The 16,703-nt window shown below is 39.0% G+C and overlaps 1 protein-coding gene across 1 annotated transcript in view; it reads left to right on the top strand.

Annotated features, from left to right (window-relative positions):
- Positions 1-16,703, top strand: part of LOC108784628 (sodium channel protein type 4 subunit alpha-like) — a 338,732-nt gene that overhangs the window by 286,520 nt on the left and 35,509 nt on the right. The window contains exon 22 of the mRNA XM_018553495.1: positions 9,639-9,761. Within this exon, the coding sequence (XP_018408997.1) occupies positions 9,639-9,761 (123 nt within the window). The remainder of the gene's footprint in view (positions 1-9,638; positions 9,762-16,703) is intronic.

The following is a 16,703-nucleotide window of genomic DNA, read 5'->3' as shown; positions in this document are numbered from 1 at the left end:
ACAAGCTATATGTTCCCTTTCCTTCATATTATATGCTACTTACGATCTCTCTCATACAGGGAGAAGTTAAAGCATATTTAAAGTAGCATTTACCTCTCAAACTTTTTTTATTGATCAATCCAAATACATATTGCACAGCAAAGCATCTCTTTAACCCCTTAATGACTGAGGCCCTTTTTTCCATTTTTGCACCCATGTTATATTCCACATTTTAGGCCTGAAAATGACGTAAAACCCCCCAACATTATATATTTTCTGAATGCCAAGACCCTGTCGGCTCTACAAGTTTAAACAGAGTCCCGGCGGCAAAAGTCGCCGGGAGTCTGTTTAAACAGCCCCGATGCTGGCGACGTACACTGTACGTCGTCAGTCACGAAGGGGTTAAATGTTTGCCCAAGCACTTACAGTCATCATGTTTCCAAAACAGAGAGCTCCAACTCTCTCAGCTCAACTTCACTGAACTTCCTGCCCAGTCCAAGATTACAGGGGACAGCACAGTCTCCAGCGGCCATCTTTCTACTAGCCTGGAAGGGAAGAGGAAGGAGGAGCAGGGAGCGGCTTGCCTTGTATGTCTGTGTATTTGTGGAGACACACACAGTTTACTAGCACACACAAGGATGGCTCCATAGGACCCCACAAGGGAAAGGAGCTATCGTAAAACAGGATATTCGAGCCAGTGCTCAGAAGGCTAGTTGATTCTGCAGGAAACTAAAACTTTTAAACATTAAGGAACAGCATCCAAGTGATTTAATCAGCATTTAAAATAGCTTAAAGCCCTTTTGACTTTAATATCACCAAGAACAAAATGTAATTCATTGCAGCTTACCAATTATTAAATGTGGTGGCTACAAAAGTTTTCTTTTTTAAAGCTTAATAAATTTTGCAATCACTTCCGTGAACACAGAAGATATCTGATAAACTTTCAGTACTTCTAGTGAACTTGTAACTTCCTGTACACTGACAATGTACTAATATCACAAACAATGTTATCGGCTTTCCCAGCTATCTGAACTACATGACCCCTCCAAAGGGGAATCACTTTTTAATTATATAACGAAGAAGCAAAGAAGCCCCTAATAGAGGAAAAATATAAAGAGTTATCATTAACAAGTTGCATCAAAAATGTAAAGTCGTATCAAGTACTTAATATCTAATTTTTAATAATATAAGCGAAAATAAAACTGTCTGGGTGCCCCTATTCCATACAGCCCTAAAACAGCCACAATCATTAAATATATAAACAGGTATAATTATATATTAAGGGGTCTATATGTAAATGTTTTTACAAAACTTCCACCCAAGATTCATAATTTTTTTGGATTGGGTTTGATTGGAAAATCTGTGAATCCTGAGTGAATGTTGTATGAATCTTGGGTAAAAACATTTATAGGTGTTGACATATATGTTAGTATCTGGGGAAATCAGTTTACCTGAAATAGATACACCATTGAATAAAGTCCCTCATATATATGATATAAAGCCGAGGCGCCCACAATTTTTCATCTGGAGAGCTACTTTTCAAATGACGAACTCAATGAGATCTACCAATGTAAAAACACCTGCATTCAGGGGCGGGAAGGGGCATGGCGGTGCATTGAAGTCAATGGCACCGCAGCCATGCTCCCCGCCCACAGTGCGATCGCCCACACCCGGAACGCAGGCACATTAGTGCTTGCGTTCCGGTCCAGTGCAATCCGCAAAAATACTGCAAGCACTATTTTTGCAGGTCGCACTGGACCGGAATGCAGGCACTAATGTGCCTGCGTTCCGGGTGTGGACGGGGAGCATGGCTGCGGTGCCGTTGACTTCAATACAACCCCACGCCCCCTCCTGCCCCTGAACGCAGGGAGTCGGCCAACTTGCATTCCAGTGCGTTTTAGAGGTGCCGGTGTCCTGTCCTCCCGCGGTGCTCGTGTAGCCGAATGTGGCCGACGATGCACACGGGGAGAGGTTATATCTCCCTTTTAAAATAGAAAAAGAAATTGAGGACACAAAGTCCTCAATCTCTTTTTCTGCGGCCCCTGTTCTAAATGAATGGAAAGCAAAGGAGCTTCCCATTCATTCAGAAAATATTTACTATCATCCAGTTTTTGAATGGGGGGGAGCCTCTGTACAGAGTGCTACTCCCCATTGAGAAACTCATGAATGAACAGGAAGTGTTTGTCCTGCACAGGGGATTGGTACATAGCCCGGGGGTGCGGAGGAGGGAGCCACTGTCACAGCAGCATGTCCGAGCGGTGAGGAGAGAGAGACCCGCCGGCTATCAGATCCTGGCCGAGCGTCTCTCTCTCTCTGCTCACTGCTCGGCCATACTTCTGTGATAGCGGCTCCCTCCTCCGTCCTCCCCCTGCCGGCTGCAGCGCTTCCTTCACTTCTCCTCGGATTACCGTTGCATACAGATGGGGGAGAGCAGCGGGGATACAGAGGAGAAGCCCCACGGCCTGAGGAAAGGACATCGCGATCACTAGTAGATCGCGATCGACCTAATGGGCACCCCTGATATAAAGCATCCATACATAACTACAAATAGACTACAAAAGTTTAAAAGCTATAGGGTACAGAACTGAAATTTTAAAAATGGTACTTAAAGGAAGGGGAAAGGAGGTGAAAGACTCTGTGACTACGGTGATTAATTATCACTTTTTTGAAGCTGTGAGAGTAGTATGATAAAATATCATATTAATTAAAGTAGATAATATTTTGCTTGCACTTTTCTGTATTGTCACTACATCCTGTAGGGAGCCACATGGTTATTCTTTCTTAATGGAAGGAAATATGCTTTGAACTGAACTTCATTGCTCATAAAGTTATATGTTATAATGGTGTCAATGTGGCTTCCTTAGTTCTTAGATGAATATAATGACTTTTTTTACAGATAATTTGTAAGCACTGCTGTTTATGTTGTGGCTCTGGCATTGAACTGTTTATGTACTATCCCTTGATCCATCTCTATCAGCTTTATGGTCTTTTCCATACTCTCTCTACATACTTTCCATTTTATTGACCCTATAAATCATTGAATAGTACTTACACCCATTCTGTGTATATGATGTTCTAGCATTGAACTGTCTTTATGCAATGGAGCAAAAAGGAGCTTTCCACCTCCTGTTTCGGTATATTTAACTTCATGGAAATAATATTATGGTTGCTTTATGGTCTGTGGTAACTGGCTCATTGGTTTTAAGCAGAGGTTTGTCCTGTGTAGTGTAAGTAGTACTAAAAGCTGTTTAATGGCAGAGGCACATTAAAATATGTATAGTTCCTTGTCATTTGTATTATGATGCTTGCAAACTGTACTTTTTGTGTAACTATTAAAAAGAGTCTATTTTTACACACTGCCGGTTTTAGCCAGATTGAGCTTGATTTGAACATTTCCCACTGCGGACTTAAAAGCTTTTTTTTTATCATGGAAAATCAGGGTGGCTGCTCTCTCCCCACAAGTAGTATACTTTCCTATTAGATCTTAACCTAATAGAATAGTAGCAATACTATACTAAAACATTGTAATATGCAATTACATTTTATAGCATTTCATCATAAAATAGAAAAACATTCAGAAAAAATAATGCACAGCAGCACAGGTGGTATGTCTTGCCCAGTAGCAAGTGATATTTCACTAGCAGGTAAATGTGAGACTGCTAGAACAATATTTTTGTCACTGAGGATTAACAAATGTGGAATAGTATGTTTTAATAAGAACCATTTGGGCTAATTTACTGAAGGAGCTGAGAATGTTCACATGATGTCTTCTGTGAACATTCACTTCAATTATCCAATTATCATGTGCCTGAACAAAAAAAATAGAAATTTGCTTCTTTATGTGATTGGGTGTTTGAAGAGAATATTCACACAATGTATTTTTTGACGATTCTCAACTCCTTTAGTAAATTAACTTCACAATACTTAATATTTTAGCCTCCAGCAGTAAATAGAACCAAAAAAGTAACTAAGAGAACTAAACTCAGGAATTAAACCTTAAAAATGCATTCAAGTACCCTATTAACAATAATGTAGTTTATTTGGGCATCACTCACCTGTAGATCCTCAAATCATCTCTGAATTTGTCTGATACATTCCTTCATCCTGGAGGGTGGCTACATGTTCCCCATGGTCCCTATGTGTGCTTTCTCCTGCAATGGACTACAATCTCATGTTTAGTTGACTAGTTTGTACTAAAATTATAGTAGCCACAAGAGTGAGCTTGGAGAAGAGGCTACTTTACAGTTTGCAGTTTGCATTATATATTATTACTGTTCATGTAAGCATTTGAGCACAGACCATTTTATTTGTGTCTGGTAACACAACCCCTTCCTTGTTGACTGTGAGTCAAGGTTGAAAGCACAAGGGAGGCTGGTAGAGCTGTAAAGCAACATCTTTTAGACAGTTGAACATCACCACAATGTATGAATGGAGTGACCAAAAACTGTTGAAGGTCCCCTCAGAATATGTAATAGGAAACAAAAGAAGGAGCCTAATTCCTGGGTGTATTTTATGCATTTTTTATACGTGTATTTTTTAGACATCTTCAGGCTGGGCAAATGAAGCATATGCTCCTCTTCCAAACTTCTCCTGGCAGTAAGGGGTCCTCAATGATGCAGGGAGCAGCTCTTATGTAATCATGTTAGTGCCACTTTCTGCATCAAAACACTGTGAGTACAGGGCGCCCTGGTGACAGCCCCTTAGAGGAAAGTCCATGACACCCTGCACTCACAATTTGTCTTCAGACTTTTGGGTTGAATGATAATGGGTGTCATTTAAAGGGTTACTGTGGTAAAATAAATAAATATATATTTCTTACGGAATTTCCATGGTTCTAGGTTCTATCCCACTCCTAATAACCATATCAATATAGAAGCTTGTAAACTTACTTTTTAAAGCTGCCCGTAGGATGTACATCCTCAATACAGTGACATAATTTCACGCAGCCCTGCGAATATGGACTTCCTTGTGTAACAACTCTCACAGAGTCGGCCTTCTGAACTTACAACTTACAGGGTTATTCACAAAAGGGTGAAGAGTTTGGGGAAATAAGGAGAAGTGAACAATCTAGGACAACATAGCTGAACTGGAAAGTGAGCTGAATTGGATATTTTGTCCAAATCAGCTATGCTGTCCTAGATTGTTCACTTCTCCTGTGTTCTCCAAACTCTTCACCCTTTTGTGAATAACCCTGTTAATGTCTGAACAGTGTAACATCATAATTGCTTGATGGAAGCAGTGCATGATGAGATTTGTAGTCTTGAGAAATCAAGGTTGCATCACATCAAGCAGCAAGGAAATTAAATGTACACTGGGCATCCAGGAAGTTGATGAAAGTGATGGGCAGACGGAAGGCAGCACTCACTACAAAGAAGGGATTTGTTTAAGTAAGCTTTGATTGCATTATCAAAAACAATTCTAGTATATATTCCTAATACAATGCTGATGTTAAACAGGATAGTTTATGCTGTGACGTTAGAGCTCCTTTAACCCAGAAGACTGAGGGCATCTTGTAGTGTAGGACAGGTACAGCACAGATAGGAGGCAGTCTCTGGGAGGAGACTGCTGAGGGTATGCTACACTGCCAAATCAGATCTCTAATTGGTTGTTATAAGGTATAGTACAGGATATGCGATATCACATCCCTGCTACTTGCAGTCATTGCTTAACAAGTAGTGTCTATGTTAATTCTATATATGGATCAGGTTGGTGCTATAGGTGGATTGGCATATTTTTAATAATCTTAGGTTAATTCCTTTTTTTTGTGCCAGACATTAGACCACCACTATCACTTTTTTTCTGTGAGAATTGTTGATGGGTAATTTGAAATACCACTGAGAATCCCATCATACTGGAATTAACAAGAAAAAAGTAGAAGCATTCATGTGAATGAGTGTTAGGTGCCCTGTGGATGAATGACCTGTGATCTCCTCATTTCATTAGTGATATTTCCTTCATAGTAGACATTTTAATGATATTCTGTGTTACATGTGCCAGGGATTTTGTTAGCCCCTGGTCTCTCCTGTCCCTGAATAGGTACAGTTTTTCTTTATCACATATATCTAAATGCCTTAAAGTTGAACTCTACTGTATATATAAATAATAGTTATAGTAATAATAATAATAATGAGCATTCTCTTTATAAATAAGACATTCTAACTCTGCCTCACCTATGTAAAAATAAATTTGCATATTCTATTGAGGGGTTGGAAAGTAACTGTCATTTGGTGAGCAGGTGTAGTCTATTGTAGTGTCAGGAATAAGCTTTCGTAGCAAACATCTTGCAATTTGTCACCTAGTTTAGCAGCTGGGAAATCATTTATCTTAAGTTTCTTTTGCTGGTTGAGTGGGTTCAACAGGTGGGATTTACATTCCCAAATCTTGGGATCAACAGGGATTAGCACCATGATTTCCTAAGCCTGTGTCAGGGAGGAATAGGGCTCTTATAAAATCTCTCTAATATTTTTTTGCAAAAGAGCTTCATTTTCTCTGTTCCATAAATAAGTGAAGATTTGTATTTTGTGCTACAATGCTCTACATATATATATATATATATATATATATATATATACTAACTGGCTGACAGAACAGTTTTTCGTTTGCGCACGTGCAGTGTTCATGTTGCGATTTTTTCTTGTACGAAAACACAACTAATCCATCGATTTTCGTCCGTCTCTACGAAAGTTTTCTAGTCTTCCAGTTCAACCAAATTTGACCAGTTGTACAGTAATTGCGATTGTGCACTTCCCATCAACTGGCTGATTATCGTACGAAAAACAGATCGCATTCGTTTTTCGAACGATAATTGTAAGGCGTATGGGCACCTTAACTCTGTAGCACTTCAAAGAGGTAGGAAGTTGCAGCAGGGGGTTGCTCTGTGTCCGATATTTGTAAACACAGCCATGAACTGCACAGGCACCAGGATTTATCTGATTGTCATATCTCAGAGTCAGAATCTTAGTCTGTGAAATGGATACTGAACCTGGATAATAGGTCAGCACAGATGGCTCTGTCCTAATAGGAACAGCAGGTGAAGGCATTGCCAGGGACACAACCATGATATCTATGACAGATAATAAATAATTATATAAATAAAAAATATATCTAATGTAAGGTCCACTTTAAGTATAATACAATTTCATGGAATCGATGTCTTCCTAAGTATTTCTTTTGGAAAGTCATTTGTTTTGCTACAACAGAGACATACGCAGTTGCAAAGTCGATCATAACTTTTCATTGCTCTCAAGTAAGTGCAATAAATCTCAGGGTGTGTGGTAACGTAATGCGGGCTGGGTGATTTAAGGGGTTGACAGAAGCAGGAACAGGTGCTGCAAAGTCTCTGATTATCATAATAACATAACAGGACAAATTATTATGGGAAGGAGTGATAATGCCAAAAACCTCACAATGTTTCCTAAGTGACTTCAAGGAATAAAGTATATACAGTGTATATATATATATATATTGTTTCTAAGCTGCATTCTAAGCTTTATATATTATTTTTTGTGTTTTTGCTTTTATTAAGTATTTATTAGAAATGTTCCCTTCATAGATTAGCATTAATGCAATTTCAAAACTTCTTTTAGATAGTTCCACATTTTGCATGAAATAATGAGCATCTGTAAAACAGTCTGTGAAGAACTAAGATGCTAATACATGAAGTAAAATATTTAGTAAAAGCTGCATTTTAACAGATATTGGTGTTCCTGTGTTTATTGGATATTGTTCAAGCTTAAAGTTGCAAATGTACCTGTTTACGAAATGTCCTCCAACTCCCCATCCCAGCATGTGCACTAACATCCAATAGACTTGATTAGGACGTTGTTCCTGCAGTATAGGGATTTGTGCCATTCAAGTCTATGCGATTCTAGTGCGTAGGCGCAGACAGACCTGCGCTTGATTTATACACCAGTTGGGCTGTAGAATGTGTGGGAGGCCGCAGCTGATATGGGATGTAAGTTTGGTCCTATGGAGAAACGGGGGTGGGCGGCACATGTATTAAGAGAGCTAGGGGAAGGGGCTAAGGAGACGTTTGTAAAACGATGAACTTAAACTTTCAGATTGTGTAGCATAGCTGCTTATTGATAAAATGTTTCATGCCGACATTGTCTGCATTGTTTTAAATGGTTTTAATTATGCTATAATGCTTTATAAAAACCAATAGATATGACATGGTGGAGTTTGGTTTTCTATATATCTTGTTTTTTTCTTTTTTAGTCACATATTTCGATGTGCGGTTTTTATGTTCTTTATAGTCCTCATTCCTTGTTTCACACGTGGCACTAGATATTAAAGAATGCCTAGTAGAGCACCCACAATTATTATGGGGCTTCTGTGCTTTCTCCTGAACCTGTGGGCCTCTTATTTGGAGAGTATGCCACCACTGCTATGGAGTATGATTTGGCCACAGGAAGATATCGCAGCTGTCATCCTGAATACTCTCTAAGGCTCTTGTCAGGATTCCTCTTCTCTTCTTACTATTCTTGAGAATTTCCTGTATGCAGCAGTCTCCTTCCAAACACATACACCAAACAGTATAAGCCCACCAAGTGGCTTTAGAAGCCTCTACAAACTCTATCAAATCTCCTTTTCTAAAGCTATACGCTTGAAGTCTTTACCATTTCAGTTCATAAACAGTACTGTAAAAGGGAATGTCCATGATATGGACCCCTCCGTATCCCTTTGAAGTTCCTTTATTTTGCTAAGAAGAGAAGGCACCATTTTAGATTGTGTCTTTACTGCCCCTTATGAGTAGTGTATACCATTCAGCATAGCATTACCATTTAGTTATAGCATTATTCAACTAAAGCGCTTTGTATTACTATAAAAAAAAAGTCCTCTAACTAACTAAGCTTCAGCCAAAGAACGCCTTTAAAACAGCTTACAATTTCAGCTCTAAACAATTAACTAATAATGTTAATTATTGTTTATTGTGTGCTTAAATACATTTGCATTGCCTCTGCAAGGCATTTCTGACTTCATTATAAAGTATCATCAAATGCTTGAGCTTTTACCATGGTGTTCATTAAGTCCAATTCAAAGTAGTATGCATCTGCAGGATTATTTTATTTGGTTATATACAATGATAAATAACATTATGTGCTTTAAATACTGTTTAACATGATTTTTCTTGGCAAGAACCAGAAAGGACATTTGGACAACAACATTTAGTTGCATGAATCTGATAAGCCATTTTGTTCATTCAATCTATGCAGATTTCAGTAGCTTGTCTGATAGCAACTTATGGGAATGGCCAAGGGCAAGTGGTTTCCATGAAGTCTCTCAGAACACTGAGGGCATTGAGGCCTCTGCGAGCCTTGTCCAGATTTGAAGGCATGAGGGTAAGGGTAATCACGTCTTATCAATGTTTCCTAACATTTTTTTTTTACAGGTAAATAACATCTTCTTCTTCTAGGAAAATGGCAGCAAAGATATATTAGATATCTCAATATCTAAATTCATCCACAGAAATATGAAGGAGAGACAGTGCTTCACAAATATTTATTTCTTAAGGATTCATATTGTAACACTCGGTTTTTCGCTTAACGTTTTTCTTCTGCAGGTCTTTGGTTATTTATAATTTCATTTATTCATCAGAAGCAGGTGGAGATGGCCAAAGTGTGTTAACGGCCTGGATTCTGCTTTGTGTCTCCATTCAGGTGTCTTTAATAAGCTTGATAGCTACTGCCATGGGATTCTCCGATTTTGGTCCTATTAAATCTCTTAGGACCCTCAGAGCTTTGAGACCATTAAGGGCATTATCACGGTTTGAAGGGATGAGGGTAAGATTACAACAGCAACTGAACGGGGTCCATTTCAACAAAAAGCATGTGTAGGACCTAATTTTATTTGAACTTGGTGTGAGTAGATCTGTATATAAGAATGGCTCTTCCATTTTGTATACAGTTAGTTTTATTCTCAATTTTGATATTTGTTTCATCTTTGTAAGGAGATTTGAAAGTTACATAGTTGGGGAAATCTCATTACACTGAATGAAACAAAAAACAGAAAGATTTCAGACGAGGGTAAATCATCAACCCTTGCAATGAGTAACTTACAATGGTATCAACATTTAGAGATTCGTGGTGTATTCCTCCACCTCTTCTAAGTTCTAAATCCATTAATACATTCATTGCAAATACTTTCTTCTGAAATACTTGTGTGTTTGCTAGCATGCCGATTACTATAATTATTATTATTTTTTTTGCATGTTCAGTTTTTATTCTAATTCAATTTTGTTTGTGTGAAAATAAGCCTCAAACAATTGCATGTTATTTCCATTATGTTTTAATCAATGCATGTCTTTGCAGTGTCTTGCTTCTTTCAAATTGGCTGCTCATACATAGTGTAGATATTATGTGTTCTAATCTTAAATTATTACGTCCATTGTATACTGTAGATTCTAAACAATCATGTCTTCCATTCACTTCAGTGGTAAGGGCATCCATGTCTGTGCTTGGCTTTTCTTGTAGTCATATCAAGTCATGCAGTCATAAGGTACTCATGGACATTAGATGACTGTCATCTGGTATGGGGATTTTAACAAAAATCATATTATAGCTGGGCCAAACATTAATTAAACTGATATCAGAAAGGCATGGAAGAAAAGTTGGATTGGTTGGGTTGGAAATTTTCATTTGTTTTTTTTAAGATAGATTCAGCTCTGTAGTTCACTGATTATGTATTTTACCAGGTAGATGTTCAGGCCCCATGTGATGCCAGCTTTAGGTGTAAGGTCCTTCAGGCAACTTGAATTTCAGACAGGCCTCAGTTTTTTTTCTGTTTTTAGTGAGTCTGTTTTAGCGTTTTGTTTGCTCTGTTTCCCACCCCTCAGTTGGACTGGTTTTAGATGTTCCAATTATTTCTAAAGCCTGTATTCCTCAATGAACGATTAAAAAAAATAGGATTTTTGGACTCACCCTTTAAATCCTTTTCTTGGCATTCATTGGGTTTTCCCACACATTAGAAATACTCCCACTTCTGTCATGATTACAGAACAGGAAGTATAGGAAAATCTCACCAATGGGACTGGATAGGCAATATAAAACAATTGAAATTGGTTATTACAATTACATTAAAAATAAGATTTTGGCATTAGCTATACATTAAATATTATTATTTGTATGTGTAATTTTAAATATTAAGCACGTTCAAATTCACCGAACTGTAATTTTCCCAAAAAATATTTAGGGTTGTATACTTTTTTTATATTTAGATGTGCATTTGTCATAATATAAATATTACTGCGGGCATTGCTAAGTGCTTAGGCAGAGGAAGGAATGAGCTTAATTCAAACCTCTTTTCCTACATGGTAATAATAGTTATTATAATTATCAATAAATAATAATAAAAGTATACCTAAACCCCATTTGTTTGCATGGATAGAGCAGGGAAGGGTTACAACTTCTGTCTGTTGCTGTTTGCGTCCATGCTGGATAGTTTTACCTCCTCGATGTGTCCCAGTGACCATTGTCATCAGGGCAGAAAGTGGGGGGCACTTTCAAGTGACTGTCAAAGAGGGAAATGTTCGAATGGAGGCACTAGTTCCAGTGACAGCTGTCAAATATTTCATTTCACTTCTTGTTGTGTCTATTGGATATGAAATAAATTCCCCTTACAAAACAATTAAAAAATAAAACACCTGAGGAGCTTTCCTACCTCATCAAAAACTAACCAAAAAAAATGTTGCCATTAGATGTGCCTGACTGTGAATGATAACCTTGGTGAAAACCTGTTTCATATTCTCTAATCCACAAGGAAGCACTATATAGTATTGTGAATGGCATTGTATAGCCCCCTGTACTGGTGACTTTAACCATGTAGATGTTGTATTTACACAAAGCTGGAAGAAAACACATGGCCTGTTGGTGATCATGCTGATAAGTAAGCAATGCTCCAAGCACATGCTAAAAGCCTATTAATGCACTTGGCTGTGTGCACGATTCTTCCACTGCAGTAAACAACAATTAGCAATATTTGTAATTAGGTATTGTTAAAGGGAAGTTTATTTTCTCTAATTTCCTTTCAGTTTGAACATTTTTGTTCAGCTTAATTTGAATAATTGCACACACACACCAGAACAAAAAGGTCTAACATAACTAACAAATGTGCAGTTTCCTGAGCACATACTGCCAGCCAAATCATTCCATTAAACCTCAGGCTAGCCCAGCAATCCTTATATTGGGAGCTAATTCATATATAAATGTGTTTTACTCCTTCAGATGACTTAAACCTTTACTCCATTCATGATAAAGAATATAACATAAAAGTACTTATGGTATTATGTATTTAAGGTTCATTAAATGTAAAAATTTGGTAGACACAATCAACCCGCCCAGGGTTTTTTCTTCTTTCTAGCAGTGTATGATGAGAGCAGCCTATCCCATCGTGTGAAGCATTCTGGTTGTGGCAATATATGGCTCTATAGGCCAGGCTTCCCCCAACATAAGTCTCCTTACAGTTTAAATCAGGGATAAGCAATCTTGCACAGGTGGAGATTTACCTGAACAGCATGGAAGAGATCAAAGATCATCAGTCAAGATCATTAACAAGAGCACTTTTTTTAAAGAATAAAACCTAGTAAGGCCCCATAAGGAAGGTTTGAAGAGTTCAGGGGTCAGTAGTAGGTTTTCATTTTTTTTATTACAGGTATTTATATAGCGCCGACAATTTTAAGCAGTGTTTACATAGTTGCACATTCACATCAGTCCCTGCCCTCAAGGAGCTTACATTCAATGGTCCCTACCTCACATACATACAGGACCGAATTAGAAAGGAGCCAATTAATCTTCCAGTATGTAATTGGAGTTTGAGAGGAAACCAGAGTACCCGGAGCAAACTCACGCAAGCAGATAGCATCCTGACCAGGATTTGAACCACAGACCCTCAGTGCTGCAAGGCAGAAGTGCTAATCACTACGCCACTGTCCCTGGTAGAAATGGAACACTAAGTTCAAGGGTTAGCAGTAAGCAGCGCAGAGTTCAGAGGTCAGTAGTATGTAACAGCTTTTAGAGGTCAGTTGTAAGTAATGCAGAGTGCAGGAGTCAGTAAGTAATACAGAGTTCAGGGGTAAGTAATATGAAATGCACAGTGCAGGGGTCAGGATTAAGTAACACAAAGTGCAGGAGTCAATAGTAAGTAATGGAGATTTCAGAAGTCAGTAGTATGTAACTCATAGTTCAAAGGTCATTAGTATGTGTCACAGCCCAGGGGTGTCAAATCCCTGGGCTGGGAGCTACAAGTCAATGAGATCCCTGGGCTGAGAGCCGCCAGCCATTGGGAGAGCTGGTGGGGAGTGACATTGTGTGGCATGGGTGAAGCGGCATCATGTTGCTAGGACAGGTATTCAGAGACTGGGCAGTTGGGCCCCGGGTAGTTGATTTGCTTGGTCAGGATCTAACAGCACAACGGGGTCACAATCTGCACATCACATGGCTGTGATCGATAGATAGAAACAAATGCTAAGCCAAAATGTTTCCTATAAGTTCTAGATAGAGTGAAGGAGTATTATAAATCCCGTCAGGTTTTTACTGCTATCAGGGGCATTGTTAAAGTGCTTCACCCTCATTTACTGTTCTGCTAACAACGGTTTCACCAGACAGGAAGTGAAGAAATATCTGCAACAGGCACACAGAAATAAAATTAAATGGGTTGTATCCTTCCCATACTCTACCAAAGAAAAGCTTTTTTTATTTCTGTCTGTATTGCTGGTGGAGAGTTTGCCTTACTTCCTGTCTGTCAAAACACAAGCAGGACAGGAAGTAAGGGGAAATCTATTTAATGGAGCCTGGGACAGCAGTAAAAACCCAGCAGGAGTTTTAACCCTCCCCCAAGCTATCGAAAATTAAGAATAAAAAATAATTGGTTTGATATACTTAATGAAAAAAATATAATTAGCTAAAGGATAATTACATGACTTTTTAGTCCCTGTATTTAAAACATTGATATTCTTTAGACATGTGCGATTCGTTTCGTTCCAAAATCCAAATTCAGACGAAATTTCAGAAATTTCGTTGCAGCAAAGTGACATTTGAGAAAAAAATACATTCTTTTCCCTCTTAAATGCCACTTTGCCGCAACGAACGAACGAAACGAAAACAAAACGAATCAGAAATGAAAATTCGTACAGATTACTGCTAACGAATTTTGTCCGAATCCGAATCCCGAAACTAATTGACTTTCAGACCCGAATTCCGAAAAACAAAATAAGGCAAAATCCAAATCGTAAATCAGCCGTACCAGCCTGAAGTGAATAGCCGAACAGTGTTCGGCTCACTTCACTTCTGATCGGTCATTCACTCGGCTGCCCTCGGCAGCTTTGTGAATAGACCCCTAACTTTTTGCTGGTGCACATGTCTAATATGCTTATTATTAAACACAGATTTAAGAAGAAAGCATAAATATTCCTAATTCTTGCAGTGCGACTACCCCCTCATTGCAAGGGTTAACTGCTCGTTTTGGTCTAGGGACTAAAATAACTAAATTATACTCACCTAAACCTCAGACCTGTCAGACATGTCCTTCCAGCTCGTCTCCTCTGCTCCAGCGATGGAATGTCTCTTGGCATCCTCACATCCTATACACTGTATTGGATGTGATGGCTTACAGGACCTTAGACCGCCGGAATGGAGGGGGACCCAGGCTTCAGCGAATGGTCTAAAAGCAAGCCGGGATCGTGCTTCTGGTGAGTATAAGGCCTGGTTCACACCTAAGCATTTTGAGCAGTAAAAAAAGCACTTCAAGACGTCCAACACAAGAAGTCCCATGATTTGCAATGGTCCCTGTTCACACCCGAGCAGCAAAACGCCAGCAGCAAACCCCCAAACACAGAACAAAATGCAGGCTTTTTTTTGGCAGTTTACAGCTTGTATTTCCCCCATAGACTTCAATGGAAACACCAGGAAATGCACGGTTGAACATTTTTGTGCCTGTTTGTACTCGCGTTTGTCGCTTGACTGCAATGTTTCTTGAGCTGCCAGTCAAAACGCATGTCTACGTGTGCAAAAATGGCCAAACCACATAAACGTGCAAAGAAAAAGCACACTGAAACCGTGCCGCCTTGGTGTTAAGGGAGGCTAACTGTTATTTTGCTTCCCTAAATGAGAACGAGCACTTAACCCTTCTAGTGCAGGGGTAGCCCCACTGCAAGAGTTAAGAATATGGATACCTGGAGCTCTTCTTTAGGTTAAAGTGAATGGTCTCTGGACCATATTAGCAGTTCATCAACTACACAAAACCTGTGAGGACAGAAATATAGAGCTTCTATCAGTGCATTCACCATACACCTCTTCCCACTTACTGTAAATCCCCAGCTATAAGCCACTAGTGACTAATAGTTTACTGTAATCAGTTTAAACCCCGGGATGTCAGCAAGATGACAGTGGAGATTGCAGACAGCCAGTAAACAAAAAACTTCCTGCCAGGTTATGGCAACTGCAGATCAGGAGAGAACAACTCAATTTATACGCTACATTAAAGAGTGAATAAAGAAATGATTAGAGATGCTTACTGATCTCCACAAGAGCTGAATTTAGAATCCAGTGGGCATACAGTATGTCTCCCTGCAAGTTATACTAATTACAGTTCTCTATCTTTCTGTTGTTTTCTTTCTTTTTTCCTGCCATGTGATTAAATAAACTGGCAGAGTAGTGTACTTCCACTGCCCAGGCATATGGCTCTCAGTAGTTCCCTGCTTGCAGTGTTATCCAGCATAGTATCCCAGCAAAGCTGTGTGTTATAACCACATTACTGGATGAGGCAAATCCCTCTGCCAATTCATTAAAATACACAGTGCGCATCATCACAGATAGGATACAAAGCAAATGCAGTTATTTTGTACATATTGCAGGACGCTTATATGGCACAGAAAATGCAATCCATATAGTGGCAGAAACCCCCTTTAATATATATGTTTACTTACAGACCAGACAAAATAGTGAGTATGTAGATGACATATAAATGAAAGATTGTATTGAGCGGGTGGTAATGGTTTTATGGGATACACTCAGTGATCACAACAGTCAGTCAATATTGTGCCATTTGCTTTCATTGCAGTTCAAAAGCTAAAATGTAGCAGGTTTCAACTATAAAAGCATGTGATAGATGTATTTGGACTATAGTAGAAAAAAAAGGAATATTAGCAAGTAGCATGCCATTAGGAGGCAAATCACCTAATCTGCTACTTAATTTGTCACTCTTTTCCTCCATTGGATGTTAATTTCTTCTTACAAATGTTAAAGTGTTTTTATTGCCATCTGAAGGATAGAAATCACCAGCACTCAGCAAATGAAGTTAAAAAAATAACATCCATTTATTTGGACCACACGTCACACATATCGCATAATCCAACGTTTTAGTACCGCGCAGGGTCCCTACATCAGGGCAGAGATGTGACGTCAACCGTGATTGTCACTTCGAGCACCACGATTGTTACTTGGACTGGGAACGCTGCAGGAAGTGCAGGTGGACTTACTGTTTTCTGTTATTGCCATCTGATCATGGCAGTGAGAGCTCACTTTCCCCTAGTCCCCTGCCCCTAGTCCTAGACTTGGCCGTGACCAAAACCAGGAAGCTTAGCTCTTAGAAGAGCCCTGGTTGAAGTGGGATGAAAATGTCTTTCTTTCTATCTTTCTTTCTTTTTTCTCTTTCTTCACTTACTTGTTTACCCTCTGTTCTTCTTGCCTTCCTTTTTTCTTTCTTTCCTTCCTTCTGCTCCCCCCCTCTAC

Source organism: Nanorana parkeri, unplaced genomic scaffold (genome assembly GCF_000935625.1).
Source record: "Nanorana parkeri isolate BGI_ZX_2015 unplaced genomic scaffold, ASM93562v1 scaffold121, whole genome shotgun sequence".
In the NCBI taxonomy this organism is placed as follows: domain Eukaryota; kingdom Metazoa; phylum Chordata; class Amphibia; order Anura; family Dicroglossidae; genus Nanorana; species Nanorana parkeri.
Note: the sequence above shows the minus strand (reverse complement) of the source record. Positions and strands in the feature narration are given on the sequence as shown.